Source organism: Apus apus, chromosome 1 (assembly GCF_020740795.1).
Source record: "Apus apus isolate bApuApu2 chromosome 1, bApuApu2.pri.cur, whole genome shotgun sequence".
Lineage (NCBI taxonomy): Eukaryota > Metazoa > Chordata > Aves > Apodiformes > Apodidae > Apus > Apus apus.
In genome coordinates, this window is record NC_067282.1 from 75,534,718 (window position 1) to 75,557,553 (window position 22,836).

General features: G+C 37.6%; 1 protein-coding gene across 2 annotated transcripts in view; it reads left to right on the forward strand.

Annotated features, from left to right (window-relative positions):
• The window catches only part of ALCAM (activated leukocyte cell adhesion molecule), a 122,933-nt gene extending 100,504 nt beyond the window's left edge, over positions 1–22,429 (forward strand). Inside the window, exons 7-17 of one of the 2 annotated variants that reach the window (XM_051638378.1) lie at positions 268–392; positions 2,116–2,245; positions 8,064–8,176; positions 9,063–9,198; positions 9,274–9,411; positions 10,494–10,622; positions 11,357–11,395; positions 11,700–11,817; positions 13,668–13,724; positions 18,596–18,712; positions 20,105–22,429. In XM_051638378.1, the coding sequence (XP_051494338.1) occupies positions 268–392; positions 2,116–2,245; positions 8,064–8,176; positions 9,063–9,198; positions 9,274–9,411; positions 10,494–10,622; positions 11,357–11,395; positions 11,700–11,817; positions 13,668–13,724; positions 18,596–18,683 (1,073 nt within the window). In that variant the 3' untranslated portion in view covers positions 18,684–18,712; positions 20,105–22,429. The remainder of the gene's footprint in view (positions 1–267; positions 393–2,115; positions 2,246–8,063; positions 8,177–9,062; positions 9,199–9,273; positions 9,412–10,493; positions 10,623–11,356; positions 11,396–11,699; positions 11,818–13,667; positions 13,725–18,595; positions 18,713–20,104) is intronic. The other variant, XM_051638387.1, reaches the window with a different exon arrangement.
• The last annotated feature ends 407 nt before the right edge of the window (positions 22,430–22,836 follow it).

Genomic DNA, 22,836 nt, shown 5'->3' on the forward strand with positions numbered 1-22,836 from the left:
TCCAAACAGAGAGCTTCACAGAGGACAAGTTAATCCCTCGTAATGAAATCGCACCATGAAACTGTTCATACTGATCAGGGTGGCTTATTTTTTTTCTTTTAAGCTCATGGCATGGTTGTAGTCATTGCTCTTTCAGTTACAGGTATTTCAGATCTTTTATAAAAAGATCTAAACATGTGACTATCTGATGTTATGTGAATATTATATGTATAATGTTACTGTGTGGTTTTTTGCAGAAGCCATTAAATGTGTACATTATTTTCACAGATCCAACAGAGAAGGTGACTATTCAAGTGCTGTCACAAAGTACCATTAAAGAAGGTGATAACATCACATTGAAGTGCTCAGGAAATGGCAACCCTCCTCCACAGGAGTTCCTGTTTTACATTCCAGTAAGTCCTGCCTTGGTGTCACTGCATAGTGAAATATTCTGTATCATCCCTTCCTACAGACATTGCTACATGTTAGTGTATACGTGATTTTATAACAAATGAAGGAAAGAATTTGATGTGACTAAAATTGAAGATGGACATCAACGATTACATCAAACTCTTGAGAACACCTCACCAGAGTTTGCATAATATTTTGAAAAAAACCTCTCCTTCCCTCCACCCCACCCGATTTCTTGGGCGGTTTGGACATACTAAAAATTGCTAGCCTTCATTTCCCTTCATCAGATACTTCGATAAGAAGCAATTTTGACAAAAGGGGTTTGTACCTTCAATGAAATAATCTCATCTGTTGTCATAACAGACAAAGATCCAGCAGTGAAAGTACAGGAAATTAATTCAGCTATTTTTTGGACTTTAACAGATGAATCTTTGCACAATTTCTTTTCTTTAGTTAATTAATTAATTATTTGGTGGCATAACAATGCAAAAAGGAACAAGTGTGACAGCACAGGAGAAAGTGTAGAACAAATTGTCAGGTGCTTAAGATGCAGATTGAGAAAAACAAAGGCTTTGGTACCATTAGTATTGGTGAAATCCACAGACAGATGTAGCTTTATTTTCTAACATTCCTAGTCCTGCTTCCCCTGTCCTGCTTCTCTCTCCTATTTTGTGTGACTTTTTTTGGTCCTGCTGCAGTAGTGAGCAGCACTGATCTTGATAGAAGCCAAAAGCAGTGAAATGCTTTCAGGTATTTCAAAAACTGCATTTCAACCTTTGAATGTTATCCTCACGTACTTTGGACTCGTGGTATTTTGAATTGCAGAACCTAGGAGCTGAAGTCCACATATCTCAGAACAGCCATTTAGATTCAGTGAGTCATCCTAGGAACCCACTCCATGCAAGGGAAAAAGTGTGTGATATCTGTCCTTGCTCATGATCACAGTGTGTGAGCCGAACACCCCAGTTTGTCTTATCTTCTGACTCCCTGCTGCCTGATACTAGTTCTTTCTCTTAAGGAGAGCTGGAATTGATGATTTCTTTACAAGACTCACAGGTATCAAATCGTTCTGGATTCGGAGACATGAATTAGTGTTTCATTCTACTTCTTTCAAAGCTGTCAGTCAGTTGTAATAAGGTGAAAACTGGGGAACTGGTCAGCCAGAGAGCAGTGCTTGTTAGCTAATTTAAAACACCAGTTTCTGTAAATAACTGCATGTAAAGTAGTATATGGGTATACAGGCTCCACACCATAATTTGGATCAAGCAAGGTTTGCTTGTGCTTTTCAAAAATGTGTAATGCAGCATGCCTCATTTCATAATTTTTCCCAAACTGAATGTATCATTTCAGGTACAGATTTAGAAATACTTTGTTTTGCTGTTGTGATTTCTGCAACACTCTTACAGGTAGACTGTTTCAGTATTTTGTTTTCTCCCTTTTTTCTTTCTGCTGAACTTTGAAATTTTGTATTTTTAATGTCTTCTTAAGTAAGTAATTAAATTAAAAGAGTAAGCTTTTAGTTCTGGGTGTTTTTTAAAACTATGGTGTAATGCAAGGAAGAAACCATATTAATAGGTAAATATACTGCAATGATGCTGTGCCCATGTATATTCTGGAGCATTTCACCATCCTTAAAATAAAAAAATAAAAAAACAGAACAAAAAGCAAAAAATAATGTTTTTAGCAGACCCATATGCAATAAATGTTTTTGCTTTTCATCCACAGGGAGAAACGGAGGGTATAAGAAGCTCAGATACTTACGTAATGACAGATGTGAGAAGAAATGCAACAGGCGAATACAAGTGCTCTCTGACTGACAAAAGCATGATGGACTCAATCACCATCACGGTGCACTGTAAGTCACTGCATTTTGCACTCCAAGTGGGGATACAAACTTATCTTGCACCTTCTGGGATGGTCTCTGCTTTACCTAGTCCAGTAAACCTACAGGAGAACTGAGTGAGGTGGTTGCTTTAAAGTAGTCAGGTCTTTTTGGTTTTAATTTTTATGTTGTTTTTTTTTCTAAAGTATTTGTTTGAAATCCTTAACTTTCTCAGTTTATTGACTTAGATACAGATTCACTTCTTGTAACCTTTGTATACTATATGATGCTCTTGCACTGTCACATGCAGTGAAAATTCTGGTGAAATTATGCTGCTCCAGCTGTGCCTCAGAACGTACTCAAACACACCGGCTGTCCCACAATGGTATCACTGAAAGTTGTGCTTCACAGTCATCTAATACCTTTTCATCTTATCTCAATGAGGTTAACATGTAAGGAGTCTAGAAGGAGTTCATTATGTTCACATAGGACAAGTTGTTGTTTTCGCTTTTCCAGAATCATGAGAGCTGCAGAGCTCAATAAAGTTTCTTTAGCTGGATACTAGAGTATTTACTCTCACTTTATCAACATCGCTTTAAAAGCTTTTCAGTGGTTGCTTTTAATCTGCTCAGGTGAGAAAACAAGAGCAGGAACTCTTTCCAGCTTTGCTATACTGTCACAGTCTGTGAAATGAGTCTCATGCCGATGGTACTAGGTTTCCCTGGGAAACACTGATGGTCTGTAGGCTTCCCAGCAGCATAAGTACCTTTAATAGTTTACAGGTTGAGGGAGACATGATGAATAACAAAGTTTAAAGGCTTCCATAGTAGTTATATTTTACATAAAAAGGAAGTTCTTGTTTGTGTACTTGGTTTTTGTGTTGTTCTTTGGTTGTTTTTTTTTCCTTAAAAGAGGTGCAATGCATGCAGAAAATACCTGTATCTGAATAATTACACTATTCCGTTTAATGAATATCTTGCTTTTAATAAGGTCATCTGCTGTCTTCCCACCTATCCCTTCTCTTTTCCAAGAGTCAGGATATGTAAGATCTGAAGAGAGCTCTGTACTTCTGCCGCTAGCTGCTCAATATCAAAGTTAGCTTGCTAGTAGTTTGCTGTGGTATAACTGACCCTTTTATTTTACGCCAAGTGGATTGCATTGTCTACTTGTACTTCTATAAATAGTTACTCGAAAGAACGACTTCCGCAGCTGCAAGTTATTTATAACAAGCCAATCTTCCTTTCTCAGCTATTTTGTCTGCATGTCAGAAGAGTTTTTCTACACAAGTCAACCATGTATTTTCTTGACAGAAATCTTTCCAGTACTGGCAGCTAGTGCAGCTACTCAGAACTCATAAGTACAATCTTGTACCCTGTGCCTTACTTCACTTAGCATTCATTTCGTTTTGTTTTTCTTAAAAAAATATCTCTCTGCAATAAAGCCTCTGCTTAAGTGAGGCACAGTGACCTGGAATAGTTCTGTAGTTCCTGAATGTCCAGGCCGTGCCCTGCCTTTACGTGATTTTGGTGTCTTGCCTTAGTACTGGTCTAAAGCATTTCTGCAGCATGTTTTCGTGTGAGGAGAACTCCTCTGGAAAAGTCATAAAACCCATAGAGGCTTTTTCATATACTCCTTCATCTTTCAATTGCTTACTTTATACTAATTTTCCATCATAAATCACAAATTTCTAATGCTTTCTCCTTTTACTGTACTTCTGTGTATTTTTTATGTTAGATCTTCAGATTTTTTGTGATGTTTTTTGTCCTTCAAATACTATTTAATGTCTATCACATCCTGCTTTTTCTCCCTCTTTTGCTTTATTGCTTAGCATTTCACATATGGATGAATATTGCTGTCTATGCTGTTACACTGAAAACGCCTTCATCCTGAATCAGGACTTTTTGTTTCCTCACATCTGATCTTGACACTTTAGATATTTTTTTTTAATTTTCACTTTAAAAAAACACCACACAAAACAAACAACCAGGCAATATAATAATGTTAGTTTAAAACTGTGAATCTTTTCGTAGTAATTTGTTGCATTTCCATTATAGTGCTTTTTTCCCAAACAGATCTTATTGAGCATTATAATTATATTGGTTTCTTTCAGTGTTTAGGTAGGGAAAGCTTCTTGGTGATATGTAAATACATTATAGCCGTTAAATATTTTTGGAGCAAAATATTCTGGCTCAATACCAATTTCTTTTTTCCAAGATTAATGTAAATTATGAGATTCGTAGGAAGCTGAAAACCGACATTAAAGCATCTGAGTTGCCCATAATGTTTAGGGAAATACTTTATAAATATAAATTAAGAGGGGAGGGAAGAGTCTCTCCTTACCCACAGAAGACAGGGGCAAACTGGAGGGCCTTGTCCCTTGGAGTAGGTGCAGCATCTGAGCAGCAAGGTCTCACTTTAAAGTCCAGCAGAACTGAGTACTTATGGTTGGTATCTTTTGTTTCTCAACAGAGGGAGCACCAGAACACAATTTATGTTGTGAGTTTGTTTTGGTTTTTTTACACAAGGATATTAGTTTTCTGCTAGCTCTGTGCCTTGAGTAGGTTTGTCCAGGATCAGATGAGCAAAACTGACAGAGGCCAGGAAGGAAAAGCAGGGGGGCTGTGGCAGAACCTGTTTAAACCACTTAAACTGCTATATAAGCACATCTGTGCAAGGTAAGGGAAGCAGCTAGCAGGAGAGGACATGTGTACCTTCCCTTAGCTGTGAAGAAGCAGGTGACTTTCCACCCACAGTTCTTTTATCTCTTACTAGTATTATTTCTGCACGTACAACCCAGTATGGAGTAGGGCTCTGGGACTTCCTCTTAGTGGTGATTTCCTTTCTACTAAAATGTGTTTTCCAGGGAAAAAGATTTCTAAACCTTGCAGTAAATTAAAAAATGTTGGAGATTTACCATTTGTGTTTCTTGACAGTCTTTTCTTGTGCTTATAAACACATTGGTAATACAGGGGAAATAACCTTTAGGATGTTGCATGGAAAAAATCTATTCTGAGTATACTAGGAGAGGTTTCTGGTTGTCTGCTGGTATATTTGGGGAGTTCAAACCACAGGCAACTTCCAGCCTGTGGTTTTTTTCCAGCCATTTTTTTTCTAGTATATTCATCAGAGGCCTGCTTTAAATGCTGTGAGCCTGTCCTATATGTGAAGTAGAGTTTCAAACCAGAAATGTTTGGTCCACTCTTCGCCACATTAATTCCATAGCTGTCTCACATGATGTGGTAATACATGTGCAATGCACTCTTTTCCTCCTCCCTGTGCTAGTTGGTATGCACAGACAGCAGTGAAATCAATGCAAGACTTGAAGTGAGACCACATTAAGAGCTAGCATATATTGAAAATTGTGCCTGATGAGAAATTTGTTTATGAAGAACATTTCAAAGCCAAACAGGAAATGTATGGAAAATTCTTGCAACAAAGTTTTTCTTTCAATGGCAAGGAAAATTAACTTTGGCAGTCTTTTGTATGCAAGAAATATTTTTTCCTCATACTTCTGTAGCAAGAAGAGATTATTTACTAATGGAGCATGTAAGTTGAGAGGTAAAATTGCCTATGTCACATTTCTTTGTGGACCCTACAGATAAACTGGCAGAATATTAATCCAAATCAAATTGCTCAATGGAGCGTTCCTAGAGGGAACGCTGTGCTAAAAAGTGGCTTAATTCTATACTTCCCTCATAAATCATCTTACAAATACTGCTCTGAGCTATGCAGTTCATCTTGCACATTGGATATTTTCCTTAACTTCTATAGCAACTGAGACCACTGTGTGAGAGGGATTGTGTAGTCTTGGTTATATCTCAAAAAGGGATGGAGTGGAGGGGTGCAGGCATGTTACCCGGAAGGAAGATAGGGTTGTAGTATTGCTCTGGGCTCAGTGTCAGTCTTGCCTGAGATGAAGGTCAACATTGTAATAAATTTCTGCTTCCTGTGGTGTATGTAAGAGGAATTCTTCCTGTATGGTCTTCAGTGGTCTTTAGGGCTTGAGGTGCTATCTCGCTTCAAAGAACAAGAGGTTTAAGTAGATGTTGAAGGAGAGGCAGGAAAAATAAATACATTGCTAGCTTTTTCTTCAGCCACCCCTCTGCAGTGATAGTTTGTGCTCAAGAGTAGGAAAGCAAGAAGACATACATCACATGCACCATCTGAATCTATATACTAAAAAGCTCACTGGTTGAGTCTTTTTTTTTTTTTTCCTTATGAAAACAATGGTAAGATCTGGAGAATCTTGCTAGTTTGCTTGCATTTACTAGTCCAGGGAGGTAGGGGAGAAATCCCCATAGGAATACAGAAACAAAATGCCATTATATCTCTTTGGTAAATTTTCTGCTTTACTCATGCATAGATGAAAGTTCAGTTTTTGTGACCCTTGGACTTGTAGCACAGATAATAATGCAGACTAGTAGTACAGGATGGACCTGAGTTGTTCCCTGAAGTTCTGCCTTTAATTATAATGGTGTTCCCAGGGCAACCACTGAATGAAGCCAGTAGCTAAGTTCACTGTTTTGTTAAGGAAAATTCACTGTTTCACTTTTCCTCTGCCACCTGTGATTTTGCCGCAAGCTTTTTGTAAATTCAGCTTAAAAACTAAAAGGATGTTTTGTAGTCCTTTTCCAGCAAGTACTGTATTCCAGATGAAATCACATGTGCTCACCATTTGAATCTGTATGTGTGTGTGGGAGCATCTGTGATAGTCATTTGACCAGGAATCTTGGCTTACAGTCAAGGCACTGTGAGAGGGCAAGCAAAAGAGAAATTTAGCTTGGCAAACTCTGCTTTTCTTTCAGTGTAGGATTTCTTTTAAAAAAAAAAAAAAAGAAATTGCTAGCCCACCAAATCCATATACGAAGAAAAATCTAGCCCAGCATTTCCTGACCTTTCTGGTACTGTCACCCTGCTAAGCTCTCACCCTGCCTTGTGTCAAACACAGCTGTCACTGACTGCAGTTTCCCTGGAGCTGAAACAGATCAGGCAAAGCTTGGACTCTCAGTTACACAAAAATGGCTTTTTATGTTACAAACACAAACAAATAAATCAAAGGGCCTTCTCATGCATAGGCCCCCAACCTCACCCCTTCAGTCAGTATAATCTCACACATCCTGTATTGACCATCCTCACCAGCTAATGAGGATAAATATCAACTTATTTTAACAGATTTGAGAAAGGTACCCCTTTTCCTTCTATCCTCTTTTCTACACCTTCTGTTTATGTTAATCTGTCTCCACTTGCACAAGTCCTCCCCTGAAGATACATTTCTGCCTGGCCCATAGCAAGCTCATAGCAGTGTTGCAGATAGGATGGTAGATGACCTATACATGCACAGATCAAGGTTGTTACCAGCTCAGAGTTTGCTAGGCCCTTCCTTTCCACTCCAGGCCTGGCCTGCAAAACAGAGACAAAAGCAGTTGGATAATAGAGTAAAACTGAGGCATACTGAGAGATGGAGCATCCTGCTACAATCAGTCTGTGCCTCCCCTTTCAAGGTGCACATACCTCCTATATGCATCCATACTTCTTCAGCTTTTTGTACCTTTTCTGTCATTCTTTCAGCAGTGTAAGGTGAAAAAAAAAAATATCCATTTGTCTAGTGATTAGTGAATTTTTGCTTTTCCTGTTAGCTTATAATTACAGCAAAAATGTGAATGTTCTGCAGTGCCTATTTCAGAACAATCCTGTCTTCTCCCTTACTTGTAAAATTGACTTGCCTTTTATTGAAGAAATGAAATTTTGAATTTAATTAGTGCAATTAGTCACATTTTCTTCCCCTAGTAAGCCTTTGAAATGGGCCAGGCTTTCAGAGATCAACTTCTGACAAATGTTCTTTCTGTCCCAGATTTGGATTTGCAGCTTATTCCTAGTGGTGAAGTCACAAAACAGATTGGAGAGGCCCTTCCTGTGTCATGCACAATTTCTTCTAGTAGAAATGCAACTGTGTTTTGGATAAAGGTCAGTAATTCATCTGCTTCACACTTCATCTGAGTGTTCACCTCTTCATATTACTGCTGCTACTTCAGCATTTTGGAAGGAAGTAGTTCGTTCAGCTTTTCAAAGAATGTAGTTAAAATGGGTCTTACACACATTGTTAAAATGAGAGCTACTGACTCAAGTTGATGACTGAAAATCAGTTACTGTAATTATCAGCTCAGTTTTCAAATGGAGAGAAGTAATGCCTGCTGTAACACAAAGACAACTTTTTTGAAATGGTCTATTCAAGGCCCTTTGAGATTCAGGTTCCTCAAAGAAGGAAGATGTGTTTGGAGGAACTGGGCTTCATTAGCCATTTTCTCAGAGGCAAGCTTAGTCTTGGTTCCAATAAAAGGGCAAGGCAGGTTGAGAGATCAGATGTCAGCAACTGGTGTTAAGTGGCTGGTGAAGAGGTAGCTGTCATACATGATGGGTTTCAATTAAACCTGTACTGCTGGAAACTAAAAGTAATGGTACCTGATGGTTGTTTATTAGCAAATGTTGATCTCATAAGTCTGGTTCCTAGAGGAGAGTTATCTGTTTCTCGAACAATTTTTACTGCAGTTGGTTTTGGCCAGCCTAGTAGAAGAGCTCAGAAGTAATAATTAATCCCATCTCTGCTCTTTATTTGAAAGCAAGGTTGTTAAAGAAGAGAGGAGGTGGCTTTTGTAAACCTTCAGGAGTTTCCACTTTTCATGTTGTGTTGCTGTCAGCTACACAAATGTGGTTATTGGGGGAATACTTTAAGAGTAAGGCTGTTGTCTACCAAAGCATGTGAAGAATTCTCTTGGTGGTAGTCACTTCTGTAATTTTAGAGGTTATTGTATTTTGAGTTAGAATCACAGAGTATAACTCCTTACTTTATCAGGACAATACCAGAATGCAAACAAGTCCATCATTTTCAAGTCTTCAGTATCAAGATGCTGGAAACTACATCTGTGAAACTACTCTGCAGGAAGTTGAAGGGTTAAAGAAAAGAAAGACACTTAAACTTATTGTGGAAGGTAAGGGAGCAGATAGTTATTGTTATTAATTATCCATTTCAAACAAAATGGTTAATTGTAATATTGTCCTTGTAGGAAAACCTCAAATCAAAATGACAAAGAAAACCAACACAAATAAAATGTCTAAAACAATTGTCTGCCATGTGGAAGGTTTCCCCAAACCAGCAGTGCAATGGACAGTTACTGGTAGTGGAAGCATCATAAATAAAGCAAGTATCTTTCTTATTACTTTATTCACCAAAAGATAGTGCATAGATGACTTAAAATCAAGGAACATTTTCCAGGTAGTGAGAATGAAGAAATTAAGTCATTTTAATTTATCTAAGAGAAGGTTAAGTGATAGCTGTTGCTACATGGTTCCTACACAGATGATTTCTGAGTACAAAGGTCTTCTGAATAGAGACGGTGAAGGCAAAGATGATTCAATGGCTACAAGCCAAAGCTGGAAGGAAAAAGAAAAAGGTTACAAATGAAGTTCACATTTTTAAGTGAGGGTACTTAGCCATTTTATCTGGGTAAAGAGGTGATTTTGCCATTCCATAAAGAATTTACAAATAATGATGTAACTGTAGAACCTACATTTGAAAGCAAATGGGTTCTTGATGTAGGCATTAACTGGATGAAATGTAATGAAATACGGTAACTGCAAGTCAGTAGATATGGTCAGTATAGTTTCTTATGGGCTTTGCAGTTTTTATCCTAATTTTTATAATTGTTTTTGTACAGTTATACCTGTTGTTGCTAATTGGAAACAGAACCATAATGCCATAATCCAGGGGGAGTGATGGGGAGTACCCATATGCAGCAGGAAAATTACCTGGAAAATAAGCAAACTGGAGTATTTTCATATTGATTACTAAATCATATTCAAAGCTCTGCCATGTTTTGCCTTGGCAGGAAAAATAAATGAGACATCTATATAAGCAGTCAGAGACTGGAAATAGTATGCACAGTGCTCCCATAGATTTCATTACTCCATTAGGTTTTGCTTTAATCCTACAGAAATTGTGTGTGACTGTCAAAATTAAACCATTTACTCGAAGCTATAGGCCTAGAATCATCTTGAAGCTGTGTAAGTGATAGATAACAATTTTCTCTGGATATTGTATTAGTCCAAAAACAGTGTAGAGCAAAATAATAATGTATTAATTTCTATTGTTATCATTTGGAAAACTGAAATATTAGTTGAATGTTATTTCCCTTTGAATACTTTTAGTGTATAAAATAGGTAATGCATGTATTGTTCCTTGCAGTTTTAGAGGATACTAATCTTCATTTTATATCTTTTCAGACAGAGGAGACCAAATATGTTAATGGAAAATTTTCCAGTAAAATTGTAATTGCTCCTGAGGAAAATGTGACTTTAACTTGCATTGCAGAAAATGAGCTAGAAAGGACTGTGACCTCCCTGAATGTCTCTGCTAGTGAGTGTGTCTGCTAAAGACCATTTCCTTAAAGTTGTAGTTTCACACAAAGAACCCACACATCACACTCACCTGAAGAGTAGGTCTGCATAGTAATGTTGATACTAAGGTATTTAACCTTTTAGTCTAAAGTCAAGCAATTGTAAATCCACTCTGGATAAGTAGTACATAAACTTTATTGATAGCTTTCTGGATTAAGTCAATTAGTCTTCATTACTGTCTTGGTTAGCTATTTCATGTATGCAATCTATTATTTACTTTTGTAAATAATATACAAGATGATAGCACAAATATATTGCAAAATAATACATTCTTTTTGAAGGTGGAAGTCTTTATTACTTAATTAACAATCTTTTAATCTCCAAAATCCAGTATATTATTACTGGTATGACTGGATTCAGAAGAGAAATCCACCATACTCGGCTTAAATCTAATGTCACTTCTCAATGCTGAAATGTGGTGAGAAGATACAGTCTGTGGAAGAGTAGAACAAACGCTCAGGCAGAGCTATTTCTGAGATTATTATAACAGGTTTTGAATAGGATTCTTCATTTGGATATATTATAGTTATGCAGGAAAGACTTCTGCTTAAAGACAGGATTAATTACTTTGTTGTTTGGAAACACTGCATTAAATGTCGGTGTTTCTGTCATTGCTCTAAATAGGCAATTAAAGGTGGTGTTCAAGTATAACACATTTTGTCTTTAATTTAATTTTAATGTTTTTCATTTCAGTAAGTATTCCAGAATACGATGAGCCAGAGGATAGAAATGGTATGTATGGTTTTCTGGCTCCATAACCCTTTCTGTTGATTGTCTCAGTTCAAGACCCATGTAGTGTCACTGAACAAATTCCACAATCCCTCAGAGTTGGACTCAATTAGAAATATTTGGGGCCATGATTGACTAAGAATGTGACTTTGTTGAAGCTTTAAATGTACATTTCATAACGATATTCTTTTTTATTTTATTTTAATTTTATGACCTCGTTTCTTGTTTTTGATGAAAATTCTTTGGAAATGGTGTTATGCTTTGCTTTATCATAGGTCACCTCATTAACTTTTCTTCTTTGCTTCAGATGACAATAGCGAAAAGGTTAATGACCAGGCAAAGCTAATAGTGGGGATTGTAGTCGGTCTTCTCCTGGCTGCTCTGGTTGCAGGTGTTGTCTACTGGCTCTATGTGAAGAAATCAAAGTAAGAATTTGTGGAAAACTTGCTGATAAATTGGAAAAATAAACAAGCAAACTAGAAATGAATGTTTACCTGTTTTCCTTCCTGCAGCTTTCCAGTAGTCTGAGTGGGGAAAGGTTGCTACAGTAGGTGCATTTAATAGAGAAAGGAAATTTGGTACCTCTGATGGGACTCATCTGGAGGTGGGGCACCAAGACTTTTCATGGCTCATCACCTGTAGTGAGGTTCTCTTTACTGACAGCCAAGTCAGGGCTGATTCTTGCATTTAAATACAGTACCTGCTACTTAATTGTGAGTTGTTTCCTTTGTGTGACTTTACTGCTACTAGAAAATGGAATGAATTACAGAATAAGTCTGAACTATGACAGGGAGAAGAGAGATTCTTAATTCATTTGTTCATATATACACACACACACTTTGATTACTCTGAACTAAAATTGGTAAAAGATAGACCTTCTGTTACTGAAGATTTAGAAGCTATCCATCCAAATCAGTATGTTTTGGACATCCTACACATAGAACAGGATTAGCCAGTGAGGGCTGCTTACTTTCAAGTTCCTTTATTATCACCCAGGCTCACTTTAGAAAATAAACTGGATTATCTCAGAAAGTAACAGCGTTTTCCATCCTTTTAAAGATGGCGATGACTGTGTGTCATTTGGCCTTACCCCCATACATTTGTCTCCAGGTTTGTTCTGAAGGGTTCCTTGTAGCTGCTTCTTAAGAGAAGATTAAGGTAGTTAGGCATAACGTGCACAAATCAGTACTCATACAGAAGCAGTCTTAAAGTTTAGTTGTTCTTTTTCTGACCTTTCACTAAAATTAGATCAAATGAGATCTGAAATATACCAGTGGGATTTTACTATGAACAAATGTGTTTTAATGGATGTGAAAGTACAACAAGGAATTTTCCATCTGCTTGAAAATACTTTTTTGGATAATACGTAAGGATTTTTCTCTAGCCATAACTAAGCAGGTTTTGCAAGTTTTTCAAATAAAGAATTGCTATAAATTACCCAAGCACAGAACCATATTCAGATATCAAATGGGCAAAAAATGTTTTTTGCAAAGCTTACATTTCTTTTGGTAGAAATTAAAAAGTAGTAATAATGCTGAGCTCCTCCTCCCACACTTTGGTACTTGTGTGAGAGTGTCCAGAATAATTTTCTTTTGTCTTTCCTTTTGAATATGAGAATGTGGAATCATGAAACTGTTATTTGGGTTTGGGTATAAGGAGGGCAGAGACAGTAGAGTATCTGTTCTTGTGCTATTATGCAGTGTGAGGAGAGCTAACAGAAATCTTAGAATATAGCATTTCATTGGATGAGATAAGTTTATGACTTAAGATAATTTTTCCAGCTTCAAAGATAGGATACAGTGCATTCTAAATGGACAGCACTTCCTTTCATCATGCTGAATTTCTCTTCTACAAGCTTAGAGTAAAAATTAGCGATATAATTGATTAGACAGGTTCACTGGGAACAAAATGAAAATCCCTTTACAGTTAAATAATAGTCTTCATATTCAATGCATGGTTGCTGGCCTCTGAAAGCCTTAATTGATGCATCATCACTGACAATCTCCTCAGCATATATTTAAGTTGATCTGTTGTTATCCTCCCTGCTTTCTGCACGCCGGACTTGCAAGAGCAGAGTGTCAGTACCTATTCCAACAAAGTTTTCATCCTATATTGTAGCCTAGAAATCGAAGTAGACCTTTCAAAGAGAACCTTACACCTTCAGACACAACCCATGTCTTATCACAGCCCCTCCATCTCCATACAGGCCAAGAGTTAGTAGTTAATTTTTGAACCCACCCTTGATCAGTAACTCACATAATCTCTATCCCCAAAGTGACGCGAAAGGAAAGTCTGGGAAGGCAGCAGCACAGAACTTTCCAAGTCTGCCGAGGCAAGAAAAACATTACTTTTTTTCATTATTGATGTTGTGGTTTGTATAATCTTCTAGTGTCTTGTCATCCACATTAAGCAGGAGTTATACTTGTAGCCTTGCAATATATTCACAATAGATTAATAAATTCACTGCCTCAGTTCCACTTGAAGCAAAAGCTGAATATTGCCATATATTCTTTTCACTATTAATGTTATCCAATAACTCAGGGACTCATCTGTATTCTACGTCCTGCAACCAGCCCCCTCTTGAATAAAGAGTTGAGGCTACCCAGCACAGCATGCTGTTTCTCCTTCATCTGAGCAGAAGGCCAAAGACTTGTTATCTACAGATTTCTCCTTTTTCCAAAAATTGTATTTTAAGGTAATTTGCACTGAACATAATACAATCTAGCACTTCGGAATCTCTCTCAAATTTTTTTGTCAGACGTCAGTCAAGTGATTCTAGGACACCCATGCTCAGTAAACCCTTCATATATGAAGTTTTCACCTTGCCAGAATCAGCTGAGAGTACAGCACAAATTAAAGGCTTAGAAAGAAAATCATGTGTGTGGATTGGACCTTTGTCCCATTTTTGCTCCTTGGGTTTGGAGGTGCACAAATCTCAAGTCACGTGAGGTTAGATCAAGATTAAAGTAGTTTAAAATGGACTGAGGGAGAATTCAGCTGGGCAGACTGAAGCACAGCAGCAGTATTAAGATTGTTCATCCTAAGGGCACACCAAACGCTTGCACTTCTTAGGTCAGGGTAATCAAGAATATTACTAGTGTCTCTGAAACTGAGCACTTGAAGAATAACAATTCTGCTTTTCTGATACTTTACAGGAAACCACCATATTAATCCAAACCAAGCAAGCTAAATATGTAGGAAACTTGTGGTATGTTCTGAACAATACTCTTGTGTATTAGTTTTCATGTAATTCCCTTCCAAAGAAAATACAAAGTTACAAACATCTCTGGAAGTGTCACTTCCTGTCACAAAACTTGTAGAAAAATGGCACAAATTTAAAACTGGTCCAATCTTGATGATTGGAATATTTTTCTATTATCTCTGGCTTTTCTTCCTACTGATGGACGTGTGAAAATAATTGGAGGAAGTGGAAGGCAAGATTGGGGTAAATAAAAAGAGGTTGTAGATAAATTGCAGAAAATATTTTGCAACAGTGTAGCTGATCATCTAACAAGCTTTTCAAAAGTAAAACTGGCTTTGATGAAACTTGTGACACTTCCCTCAGCACCCAGAACTACACTCGTGTATTCTCTTGCCCATCATTATTGCAAGCTTGGGTAATGAGGACAAAAAGCACTGCAGATTTTCTTCCTTAAATAGTGGGTGGGCCCCACCTTGAAGGTGGGGTGTAGACTTGTGAGATTAAAAGAAATCAAGAATTAAAACCCAGCAACAACTTGCTTGTCACCTATATGCAGTCTGTATTTACTGCAGGCAAAATAATTGAAATGGAAAACTGTCTTTATATTAAAAACAATGCTATGAATGAAGTCCGTGAATATGTAACAGCCCCTCAGCACGCACACACACTCAAAAAAACCCTAAAAAACCTCACTTTGGTACTACTCACAGATTTTGATTAGGATTCCCTGGAGATAATTATTTTCCTGAAGTGCAAGCATAGATAAATGTAAAACATGAGTCCTAATTGTAGCAAGGGCTCAGAATTATCCATGTTTTACAAATGAATTTTAAAAAAATATTTCAGATCTACAAGTAAACTCATATTCATACAAACAACTTCTCACTCCTCAGAACAGTATGGCCAGAACATGCTAAGGCATGGGCTTTGTTTGTGGAGCTGTAGATAGTGAAGTGTGTGAGGTGGCCTGGGCAAAGTACTCGTCTTGCCCTTTTTTGGCAAATCCTCAGGAATATTTCCGCCCATTTGGACCGAGTTGCCCAGCTGCGTGGATATCACTAGGAACTCCCTCTTGAGTTGCAAATGGAGCAAGCTGACAGCAGTTGGTGCACAGAAAAAGTAAGGAAGTGTTGTTGAATGTTAAGCTGGCAAAGAACCATTTGTCCTGTGCCTCAGGTCAGCTTTGGAATCGACTGGAAACCATGTTTTGAGCCATTTCTCTGTTACAAACTCAGGCCACGTCTGTTGAGCCCTGAGGGTTGGTGCCATGCCAGGGTGGCCTATTCCTCTGCTTTGGCAGAGCACTGCTAGTGGATCACACTGCTGCAACTCAGTGCAAAATTACTCTTCTGTGTCTTAATAACACTATTTAGATAGCACTAAAAGAGGCAACAGTATTGCTTTTGCTGAGGTGGTGAATCTACCTAGATATGAACAATTCAGGAAGAAAACAAATGAAAAAAAGTCAGCAAGACCACTGAACCACCAGAGTTAAACTGCTGCCTTTCAGAATCTAAATCCATCTGATTGTCAGATACGAAAAACTGCTGCTGCTCTCCTTTCAAGCAGGTGGTATATACTGCCCTCCAAAAGAGTTCTGGATTGCTTGCCTCTTTCAAAGTCAGAGTGCTGCCTTTTAAATCTCCCATTTTCACCCCTTTTGGCTTTAGGAAAATAGAGTTGACATTTAGTGAGGGGAACAGTTTCACTGAATGCAGAACTAAAATAAAACACTTTGAAAATCAAAACCTGATCACATTACAGAACCTCCCAGTTTTAGTCATTGAATAATTATAACCTAATCAAAGGCAAGTAATGTTACTTAGAGTTCCCTCTGCTGTTAAGTGTCAGGTCATGGGAAATCCAGTCTGCTTTGGGCACTGTAAAACTCTTGGTAAGGGGCCAAAGAAAAAAAAACAAAACACAACAAAACAACTCACCAAGCCATGCCAATAGTCTGCCCAGTCCACTCTCTTGGCTCTGAGAGCAGACGTAAACAAGTACTCAAGAGTGGAGGGTATGAATGTACAGTTCTTTCTCACCTCCAACTCATTTCAGCTCAGGTAATTGCCTGAGTCCTGATTCTTTCAGCTTTGCATCTCTTTTCCATCTGTCTCAAATTTTCTAAGACTTATTTATAGAAAATACTCATTAGGCACATGACAAGCCAAATCCTGTGTTCTACCTAAAACAAATACTTTCTCATTAAAAAAAAAAAAAAAGAAAAAATTAAGATACTTGTTTGTCTCAGAGTTTGTTTCTTTTTTAAAGAGATGAAAGGAATTTCTGAAAGGTTAAGATCACATAAGGTCTGTCTCTACCAAAGCACTGAATTTTCTCCTTCATTGCATCTTACATCCTTCTGTTCACATCACGAGTTTCAGGTTTTGAATACCAGAAGAAAGCAGAAAGTTACTATACCATAGAAATTTACCACAAGTTACTCTGTGATATAATCTCAGCACTTTAAAAATTAAATTTGCCTGCCTTGAGCAGAAGTTTGGATCTTCGCAGTGGGTGAGTTTTTTCAGCACATACACCTTCCTGTCAGCCACACAAACATAACAGAAGTACTCTAAAACCACTAGTAAAAGGTAAAATGCTACTTTACAGCCACTCAGAAAATAATCTACTCTAAAACCAGAAAGGCTATAGAATGGTCCCATTCACTGTAATCGGTGGGATTTGGGGCCCAGAATCCCATGCCCCCAGCCCTCCACCTCACACGTTGCTGCCCAGCCCAGAGGGCAGCATCGCTCCCAGAGGCGTTGAGGGTTGGGTGCATTTGCACCCCATCAGAAGGTCTCCTGAGACAAGAACCAAACTTCACTCTCTGAACAGTTCCCTTCAAGGCTACTTCATCCAACCCAGGGCGCACACAGTGCTTAGCGGCCTTCGCTCAGATGGAGGATGTGCACAGAAACACTCCACTAGCAAAACTTGAGCTCTGTGCTTTTGGGAGGGACGTACCTGCATGGTGTCAGCGTGACATGTCACACTATCTTACTAACCTGTGTCTTCATTGTATTTTGCAAGTCAGTGTCACTGGGGGCCTTCCCCCTGAAGCAAGGGTGAGCATATGCATGAATTTGTCACAACAGACGTTACTTTTCTGTAGGGGAAACATTATCCATAGAGAAAACGGGGGTATGATAATCTGCTTTGACACAAGGGATTTACTTTTCCCCACTCAAATAAGTTTGCCCATTTACATTTTAAAAATTGCAGCCTTCGAAATGTTATCGCAGCACTGCAGGAATCTTTCACCTTGGCAGACAGTGAAGCTACTCCCATGTTAAATGAATGGCTTAGTAGTTTTATTGTGCTAAGCTAAACTAAGCACTTAACTCATTAATTCATCTCCCCTACTTGCATTAAAGAAAACCTGCTATTTTAAATGAGGCATACCTCTTTTTTTCTCCCCTTGAATATTTTACGATCTCTTCTTTACCCAAACCTTGTCAGTCATAGTCAGCACAGATCTGGAAGCCAGAGTGGGTTTTTTTGAGGTGTTGATGGAATTTTCATTAATTTCTTCGCAGTTAAAGAGCTTCTGTTCAACATGGGCTCTGAAAGTCAATGACTGCAAGTACACAAAAGATGGCTATGTTGATCAAGGCATCTTGGCCACACTTGTAACATTTTAGTATGCCTGAAAGCAAACACTCATTTAATGAAACAAGCTACATTTGTAAAGAAATATGGGCCTGCACAACTGATTTAACTTTACGACTAGACTTTTAAATGTGAGCTCAGAACGATTCTGAATTCTTCAAGAAGTAAAACACACATACGCAGCCTTACTGCAGTACTTCCTGAGGTACTAACGATGGTGGGGGAACTGGTGCTATTGGTCTGCTTGCAGACATATGCAAGCAGATTTCTCTACTCAGAACAGAACTGCAAGAATTTTACATATTACCGAGAAGGGAGGAGACAGAGTCATTAGTGTGAGGATGGAACAAAATGCTATAGACATGACATTAATTTTTTCATTATAGGACAGCATCAAAACATGTAGACAAAGATCTTGGAAATATAGAAGAAAACAAAAAATTAGAAGAAAACAATCATAAATCTGAAACTTAAGAGACAAAACATGTCAGTCATCATTCCAGGTAAGTGTTGCATACTGCAGTGTTTAACATCTTTGTCCATCATTTCTGTTCGTGCCTGTTGATGACTGTGATAACTCGGTGTGATTCTGAGTGCTGTGTTGTTGGGACAGACAGACTCAGGCCCCTGGCCAGTTACAAATTCATCCTTGCGTATGCACATGTTAAAGAAGCCTGACATACAGATGTTACTTTGTACTTGGCTTTATCTCAATCCACATGCTTACGGAAATGAAAATACAAGTTTGTGTGGTATATGTGTGTGTGTGTGTGTGTAGATATGTATAGGAAGACTCTTTTAGGTACAGTTCAGGTTTTGAGTTATGGCTTGAAATGTTCACAGGAATCTTCTTCCCTTACTGGGAGCAAGTGTTTCTAGTTCCTTTGTCAGGCTTATTCATAACAAGAGGCATGTCACTTTCCATAGAACAAAATCATTCATTTACTCAAGATTTCACATACACTATTATCGATTTTATCCTGGAAAGAGACACTGTATATTAAGGAAGTAACAATGCAACAGTTGCGAAACTTTCCCCAACTGGTATCTACATGCAATAAACTCTGTGCAAGTAATTGGATAGGTGCAGAAGTTCTGTTAGGAATTACGGGAGCGTTACAAAGCACCAACAGCACCACCCGGTGTTCACGTATATATACACCACTGCCGCATATGTATGTGCTACTGCTGCATCTCTCTCCCCTTAGTACCGAAAGTAGGAGTTTAGACCATTTCTCTGACCAACTAACACAATTTTAAATTATCACAGTGGTAGCACAACAGTGTGGAAACCAGCTAAACTTATTGAGGTTTCTTGAGTTAGACATCAACTGTTCTTAAAAATGAGAGCAGTAAATGTTCAGGGATGGCATGCTGTGAGTGCAATTATTTAGAAGTTGAAAATAAATTTGGATGTTTAATAAATTAAATTTGCAAATACCTAGCATTTCTACTGCAACCCTATGGGAAATTTTTTTTTTTGTTAGGGCTTGGTTTTTGTTTGTTGTTTGTTTGTTTTCTGGACCTGGTACCTTCTGCAACATTGCAATATTGAGGTGATTAGATGGAGCTGAAGTGAGCTGAGGGTATTTATTGAACACAGGACTTCAAATATCATCATGTGCTTTCAGCATGGTCTTTTACTCATTTTATTTCTTCAGATCAGTAATCTACATAAAGGAAAGCTTATTCCTAAGTCCATTGCTTACCAGATAAACTTTCTGGATTTACCAAGAACAACACCACAACAGCTGTTCTTATAACAAAAGTATTCTTATCATTGAACAGCACAAGAAAGTACTATTCACGTAGCTGTTTATTTGAAGGTTAGATACTGAGTGGCTGTGTTGGTTAATTTTAAAATGTCTAACTGGCTTTATCTTTTGTTTTTTCAGAGAATACATTTAGACCAATCGAAGCATGAACGTGGATTGTATTTAAACATATACAAAGAAGTGACAGCTATTCATGGTTCAAGTATTAAACAGATCATACTACCGAGTTTTCAAAGGATTTTAGACACAATTATCTCAAGCTAAAATAAACCCACAAACTAATTTTGGCAACAGCCATGATAATAGGTCACCATGTTGTGTTTTGTTTGAAATATTTTTTTGTAAATGTCTGCACTGAAGATTTCTTTTTGTTTGCCTTTATGTAAATTTTTTACGTAGCTATTTTTATACACTGTAAGGCTTTGTTCTGGGAGTTGCTGTTAATCTGATGTATAGTGTAATGGTTTTATTTCAATGGTTTTTATGACACCCTTTAAGCAGGTACCTGTCTAATTCTGATTGTTATCAGTGAAGCTTCTGCTGTGTTGCAAGCACCTAGAGCGTAAGATTGTCTTAAAGGAAAATGTTGAGCTCCTTTTTCATTCTTTGAAATAACTTTAAAGAGGAAAAGTGACAAGAATAAACTAAATGGTTAATAGAAGTGAATGTTTAAAAAAAACACACAAAGCAAAAGAGCCAGCAAGGGAATAAAGAGTTCCCACAGGGAAGGCTGGGTATTGAGCAAGGAACACACTGAAAAATTCCTAGCCCATGTACAGAGGGTAGGTAGTTATCCTTTTCTTCTAGAGCGAGACACACATTTTATCGATTCACTATTGGTTGTCTTTCATGTTAGAATTAGGATAAGGAGCTGGAATTCTGGATTAATTTTGATTCCTTTATGTTATCCGCTGCCTTAAAGTAGTGTTACCTTTTCTTCATTGCAAAAAGATACCAGTCAGAATTGGAAACTCTTTTTAATAAGTGGTCATATCAAAGCTGCATTCTTTTCCCCACAAATATAGAATATATATATATATTTTTTGTGTGTTTTTGTTAACTATGCTACAGATATTGAATGCACCTTGAGATAATTTTAGTGTTTTTAACTGGTACCTAATTTATCAAACAGTACATATAATTGTAACAATGAAATGTCTATGTATCTTTAGTTACATTCAAGTTTGTAACTTTATAAACATGTTTTATGCTTGAGGGAATTTTTGGAATGGTACTGATAAGAAAATGTTTTAGGGTAAATGGCCAATAGAAGGTTGTACTTATGGGAGAAAAGTTTAATCTTATGAGGAAGGTTAGTTTCTGGTAGGAAGTAACAGGCAGCTTTGATGGAAAGGAACAGTTGAGTATGCAGTACATCAGGTTTGCATTTACAAATATCCAGGGAAAAAGTAAGTTTTTATAGACTGGTAGGCAAAAATCTAAAAAAAAAAAAATATAGAGATAAATAAATAAATAAATAATGAAGAAGATGGAAGTTAGGAAATGTATTTTGCCACTTTTGCATTATTTAGGGGGAAGAAAACACTGTTACTTGTAAATTTGTAAAATGTTAAATGTCTGGGCAGTAGTGACTGATGTCTTAATAAAAGCTTCCTGTAGTGCATTGGCATGGATTAAATACATAAGATGTCCTATAAACTCTATGCTGTATAAAATACTAGAGGGAAATCCTTTTACATGCCTCTAAAGTTTGATTTGTTACTGTTTTATTTGGCAAAAAAAAAAAAAAAAATCTTGGTCAATATTTAAACCAAAGTAAAATGGGGGAAAAACCAAAGTCATTTGTTTTGCATGGCTAAGCCATCCTGTTATCTCTGTAAATATTGTGATTTTTTTCTCTTTAGAATTTTGTTAAAAAAATTCTGAAATTTTTAAACACCTGTTTTTCCAAAATAAAACGTGAACACACAGAAATTACTTTATATACAAATATATCTTTTTTCTTTTGGTGCAAGAACACTGCCAAGTGATACACTTTTTTTTAGAAAAGAAAAACCCGCAGTGGGTGTGACTCTCAACAGGAAAAGTTGTAACCATGTCCTGTGATGGAATGTGCAAACATCACCTGCCTTTCTTTATAACACTACAAATAGTTCTTAACTAGAGAGAACAGACCTCCAAAGACCGTAAGGGAAAGCATAGGGAAGGGCTGAAAATTTTCATACCACTGTCTGGGGAATACAGGGCAGAGGAGAAGAAAAAATGAGTCCTTCAACTTCTACAGCTACGAGAAAAATGAATAAAAACAACTCCTCACCTTTTGGGATTCTGCTAGATCTCCTATGCACTTTAAATCATCAATCCTAGGAGCGGGGTTTTTCACTGCTCTGACTTCACTAAAGGCACGTTTCAAGAACCGAGCGTACAAAAGAATTAATGTTTCTATCCATGCCTAAACAACAATAAAATTGAAGTATGTCTTCACTCACTTGTCTGAAATCTCAGTTTTCAAGAGCATGTATGAACTCGAGGGAGGGCCCTTACCTGGGCCTTGCGCCGCCGCTGACTCCAAGCCTGCGTAGAAACCTCCCCAGGGTCTGTCTGACTGGGATGAAAAGTCCTGTGAAGCCCAGGGGAGCTTGGTGTGGGTGGATGGGCCTTCTTGTGAACCAGCAGGTCAGGACCTAGAGAGCATAAACATGCACTGAGAGAAAAGCATGTGCCTTGCAGGCACAGGAAACCTTCCAAAATTTCATCATGCAGCTCTCCACTTGTGACCTGGTTTAAAAAAAACAATAATAATAAAAAAATAAAGCCCTAGCAGTAAATTTTGGGAGGCCTGTTCAAATCTGATTTTGTACACCCCACCTGAGTTTAACACTCAGAGGAAA